The sequence below is a fragment of the Procambarus clarkii genome, chromosome 18, assembly GCF_040958095.1.
Source record: "Procambarus clarkii isolate CNS0578487 chromosome 18, FALCON_Pclarkii_2.0, whole genome shotgun sequence".
NCBI classification, from domain to species: domain Eukaryota; kingdom Metazoa; phylum Arthropoda; class Malacostraca; order Decapoda; family Cambaridae; genus Procambarus; species Procambarus clarkii.
Genome location: NC_091167.1, coordinates 32,735,814 through 32,741,769, shown reverse-complemented (window position 1 = coordinate 32,741,769; position 5,956 = coordinate 32,735,814). Strand labels below are relative to the sequence as shown.

At 47.5% G+C, this 5,956-nt stretch overlaps 1 protein-coding gene across 1 annotated transcript; it reads left to right on the top strand.

Annotated features, from left to right (window-relative positions):
- The first annotated feature begins 3,218 nt into the window (after window positions 1-3,218).
- Window positions 3,219-4,058, top strand: LOC138366062 (pro-resilin-like). The gene has a single exon (XM_069326790.1). It carries the CDS (start codon window positions 3,219-3,221, stop codon window positions 4,056-4,058), a length of 840 nt encoding a protein of 279 aa, XP_069182891.1.
- The last annotated feature ends 1,898 nt before the right edge of the window (window positions 4,059-5,956 follow it).

Genomic DNA, 5,956 nt, shown 5'->3' with positions numbered 1-5,956 from the left:
CGGGTGGTCCGGACGAGCAGTCAGCCGGACGCATAACTCCCACTACGGACGCAAATGGCACAAAATGAGCCAATCAGATCTCGGCAGTGGCGGGAGGTAATGGGGCAGTTAGGGCGGGGGTCGTTTGTTGACAGGGTACATCCTGTGACCCCTTAGAGTGATTTGATGTGATGAAAGATCTCAGGGGGGGGGGGAGGGTTGCCCCCCTTCCTGAGGGCACTGTGTTTATCATGCTTGAAAACCGCAGGTTTAAGGTTTCTAGATGTGGCAAAAGTCGGCAGCTGACCTGATGTAGAGGGACCTAAAGGCAGGAGGATTAACAAAGAAATTTATTGTGCATTATGAGGATATTCTCAAGAACACGAGAGTTAATAAAGGGATTTGCAAAGCTCGAGGTACCTCATACCAGCAGGCTTGAAGGATCTAATGACTGGCCTTTCAATAATGTAGCGTTTGAAATCATGACCCATGTTTTTTTTATTAACACATTAGGTATATTTGCATTTGTGCAGCTGCCCTAGACTATATGAAGGGGAGTACAGTGTGTCAAGAAGCTAGCTACGTGATGCTAAAAGATCTCCATCACACAGGATGGTTAGTCATACAGAGGCACGTGATAAGTAGTCTGCACTGGCAGACTCTGGGTGCATTATGAGGATATCATGTTTATCACTTTCGAATGAAGAAAACTCTAGGGACTTGACTAGTTACCTTTCACCGATTTTGAGGTCACTTACCCCCCCACCCCCCTCTTAATTGAACCAATAGGACCGAGCCTTGTGGTCACTTACCACACGAGTCTGTGTTCGTCCCGTACCACATACCTTTCACCATGCAAAGTTGGGTGAGGTTATCCGCAAGTGTCTGATCTCTAACCTTGGACAAACAGACATTCTTATAGATATATACTGTACATATATATATGTTTCATATTATCATCACTTTATTCAGTGATGATACCTTTCCTGCAACGTTACATAGCGCGTATTAAAAATGATTAAGCTTGATCAATGAGTAATTCAAACTTAAAATTTGGCAGACAGATTGCCTGTCAAAAAACAGTTTAAAGTGGGTAATTATTACGCATGGTTCTGACGAGGTAATTTGATCCTTTGGTGCAAAATTTTGACTAATCTGTTGAGATTTTTTTTTTTTATAATGTGGATTTACTTCAATCGTGGACTTGAGTATTTTAAGAACATTTATATAACGTTTCGAAAAATTACACCGACATTAAAGTTATTCACTATTTTTATCCATTATAACGTTCTCGTGAATTTTAATGAACAGTTTCTCGCTAGTTACCGTCGCGAAAATTTATATAAAATTCCAAGTTGAAACATATTATTCAAACACAAGAAACAGATTTGTTTTGGTGTTAAATACTTGTTACGTTTCTGTTTAACTACTTCACTTTCTCATGTAATTATTGGTTATTACAGGAATTTATAATTGATTGAATAAGATGATGATTGATTAAATTAGCGTGTATTTGAAGCTGGTAAAATAATTGACTGCCTATGTTGAATGACGGCTTCTAATTTGTATTTACTTCAATTCATTGATGTTTATTTGGTTGAGCTTGAAACCAAAATGGGTTGATTGGTTTAGATATTAGTTAACTCCGTGAATGGTTGATATGATGAGACGAAGTCCCCCCTCACCACTCCTCACACATTGTAGATACGAGAGAGACGAAGTCCCCCTTCACCACTCAAACGGGCTCACCATAGCCCGTGCTACATGGACACTTCGTTCTAAGTAGCTAAACCAGAAACAACCTCACCACTCCTCACACATTGTGCATACAAGAGAGACGAAGTCCCCCTCACCACTCAAACGGGCTCACCATAGCCCGTGCTACATGGACACTTCGTTCTAAGTAGCTAAACCAGAAACAACCTCACCTCTCCCCACACATTGTGGATGCAAGAGAGTGCGTGGCTCTCCTCTCGCTTAGTATTCACGGCCAGAGGCTTGATAAGGCGAGACCTACATCATACTCTTCCCCTTAAGTTAATTAGCATAGCAATCGTCTCCTGATCTGAGTAACAAGAAGCGACCATAATGTAAAAATTAGCCTTAGAGATTAGATTGAGAGCTCCATGGGACCTGTGCCAGGCCTGGAGTCTCCATACTGTGACTGTCAGAAGAGGACATGGATACTATATATATATATATATATATATATATATATATATATATATATATATATATATATATATATATATATATATATATATATATATATATATATATATATATATAGGAATCCTATTGAAGATGTATTTTTCAATACGAAAGTACTAAGAAAATTCCTGTTTCAATTCTTCCTTCGTCGTCTGACTCTGTCACAGTTTTCATCACGTGTTAATTTTCGTGATTTACACACACACACACACACACACACACACACACACACACACACACACACACACACACACACACACACACACACACACACACACACACACACACACCATTTATCGGTGTATATATACTGAGAGTTTATTTTTGTCCAGGACTATGTTCAGGGCCTAAATTATAATTTAGTAGTTGATAGACCTCAAGGCCCAACGCTAAAACCAAACCATGGATAGCGTCCTGAGCAAATTTTTACCACCCTTCGTCATCGTGACTCTTCAAGTAAATGCAACCCAACCCAACCCAACCCAACCCAACCCAACCCAACCCAACCCAAATAAGAGGTAAACTGTTGTGTTATATATTTGGTATGCACAACTAGGTGCGTGACGTCATAGTTTTGTCCCAGCTCAGGTCATAGAGTCAACAAGAGAGCTCCTACCATGAGCCACTCCCAGGTAGATGTCTCACGACATTCTTAAGAGTCTATGGTGACACTTTCCCGTTTGACGACACTTGGATAGGTGCAGGTAAGTAATGATTTCCTCGTCTGGTCGAACCCACCTAGAACTTTAACTAAATAAGAAGGATTTTACAGTTGACACTAATCATTTACTAATCATTGGTGAAAGAATATTTTAACTGAATATTGACTGGTCGAATTGGTTATAAGCTGGTAGAGCTGATTGCTGAATGGCTAAAATTAGGGCTGATTGATTAATTGGTAACTGTTGAGACTACATTTGCCTTCTTCTAGAATACTGGGAGAGCTCCAGTCTGTTATGTTTGATTGAAAATGTTAATTATAAGGTAAAAAAGGACTTCTGCAGTATCCTTCAGCAGCCACGGTAGTAATGAGTCTTATAACGACGATAACAGTTTGTAACGGCCTGAGAGCGGCCCTCTGCTGGAGTCTTGGGCGGCCCTCCACGGGAGTCTTGGGCGGCCCTCTGCTGGAGTCTTGGGCGGCCCTCCTCGGGAGTCTTGGGCGGCCCTCTGCTGGAGTCTTGGGCGGCCCTTCGCGGGAGTCTTGGGCGGCCCTTCGCGGGAGTCTTGGGCGGCCCTCCGCGGGAGTCTTGGGCGGCCCTCCGCGGGAGTCTTGGGCGGCCCTTCGCGGGAGTCTTGGGCGGCCCTTCGCGGGAGTCTTGGGCGGCCCTCCGCGGGAGTCTTGGGCGGCCCTCCTCGGGAGTCTTGGGCGGCCCTCTGCTGGAGTCTTGGGCGGCCCTCCTCGGGAGTCTTGGGCGGCCCTCTGCTGGAGTCTTGGGCGGCCCTCCGCGGGAGTCTTGGGCGGCCCTTCGCGGGAGTCTTGGGCGGCCCTCCGCGGGAGTCTTGGGCGGCCCTCCGCGGGAGTCTTGGGCGGCCCTTCGCGGGAGTCTTGGGCGGCCCTCCGCGGGAGTCTTGGGCGGCCCTCCGCGGGAGTCTTGGGCGGCCCTTCGCGGGAGTCTTGGGCGGCCCTCCTCGGGAGTCTTGGGCGGCCCTCCGCGGGAGTCTTGGGCGGCCTTCCGCGGGAGTCTTGGGCGGCCCTCCGCGGGAGTCTTGGGCGGCCCTTCGCGGGAGTCTTGGGCGGCCCTCCGCGGGAGTCTTGGGCGGCCCTCCGCGGGAGTCTTGGGCGGCCCTCCGCGGGAGTCTTGGGCGGCCCTCCGCGGGAGTCTTGGGCGGCCCTTCGCGGGAGTCCTGAGCGGCCCTCCGCGTAATTACACACTGGGGTTTTGTGCAACTCACGCAGGAGACACGTAAGTTGTCACCTGCCCTCGCCAGGGGCGCACCTTCCTGCTGGGGGCCCGCCTACCATGCCTTCACCTGCTGGGGTTCCACCTACCATGCCTTCACCTGCTGGGGTTCCACCTACCATGCCTTCACCTGCTGGGGTTCCACCTACCATGCCTTCACCTGCTGGGGTTCCACCTACCATGCCTTCACCTGGTGGTGGTAAGTGGTCCCCCTACCTTTCCACGTCCTACACTATGCCCTGTATAGATCCTATTTAACCTGAGAGGCTCCTGCTGCGCCTCCATGTGTAAATAATGATTTGTATCTGTCCAGAAAGGTTTCTACTTTGTCCAGGAAGGTTCCTACTTTGTCCAGGAAGGTTCCTACTTTGTCCAGGAAGGTTCCTACTTTGTCCAGGAAGGTTCCTACTTTGTCCAGGAAGGTTCCTACTTTGTCCAGAAAGGTTTCTACTTTGTCCAGGAAGGTTCCTACTTTGCCCAGGAAGGTTCCTACTTTGTCCAGGAAGGCCCAGCAAAAGCGTATAAAACTTGCGCATTTACGGGAAGACAAAGGACGCCAGCTCGTCTCACTTACAGTCTGTTGAGATACTCTACGGGCAATGTTGCTATTCAGCTTGGTTGAGGGTTTACCAAGTTGTTTCATCCTGCTTGGATGATGTCTTTATTTCTGCCTTCTACGAGCCCTTGTGTCCGTCAACGTCTGCTCCCGTCACACACACACACCTCTCTAGCTGTGCTCTCGTACATTGTATTACTAATGTTGAGTTTTTCCAAATGTTGTTTCGTGGTTGACGTCACAGGTTCGGACCCCAATTCCCGGCTTATGGAATTGCTCGGACTCTCCCGGTCAAAGATTGACTGGTGTTACTGGTTAGGAGGACTGAGGTCTTCCCGGTCAAAGTTTGACTGGTGACACCGGTTGGTGGACGCTGACAGTAGTACTCTTCCTCCACCCCTACTCCCTAATTATTATCTGGTCAACACTTCTCTTACAGTAGATATTCTGTAATATTCGCGGACTTCTTTCTGATTTCCCAGCAGAGCGTCACGTGTTGTCTCCCTCCCTCTCCCCAGCCACGCTCAGGTCTCTCATGCTCCTTCAACTGACCATTCCTCTTTTTCCCCACATGGTAGATACATGAGTGTTACCTTCTGACTCCTGTTAGCAGGCTGAGAGCTTTCCCTTTCCATAACTCACGTTAAGTCTTACCCACTAGTTCTCCGTGTAGCACAACCCACCAGAGGTGAACAGTTAAGAATTGGAGGCCCAATCGATCCTACCCAGCCAGGGCTCGAACCCTGATAAAATCGTTAGCGGGGCGAGTGTGCTACCACTGTCACTATTGCCTGCTGCTGCACTAATAGCCCACGCACTTCTCTGTCGTAATTCGAGTCGCCAAACTTTGCTTTTTAAGATCAAAATCTCTCAACTGCGCCTATCGTGTCATTAATCCCACTAACTACCCCTGACTTCTTCAATTGCCTTAATCTCAATCAGAAAACCGTTCATCTTCTCTTAAGGCCCAGGTAATATTCCAGACCATCATGCATGTAGTTCACCTACATCTCTTCCCCCTCCTTTCACACCTCTAACTAATCCTCCCTCATGCCACACTTCCTCTTTCATCATCCTCGCCTCCTCTCCTTCGCTCGTTCCCTCCTTTTCCATAACCATTCTCTTCTTTTTTTCCCCATCTCTCCCCGCCTCCACTATACCCATCTTTAATTTCCCTTTTCCTCCATCATCCTTCTTTCATCTTTCTCAGCTCCGTCTCATCTCTTTCCCCTCTCTCCTGTCTGCCCTTCCTCTACGCTTTATTCTTTTACATTTCTCTATCCTCCAGTATCGTACAGAAACCTTC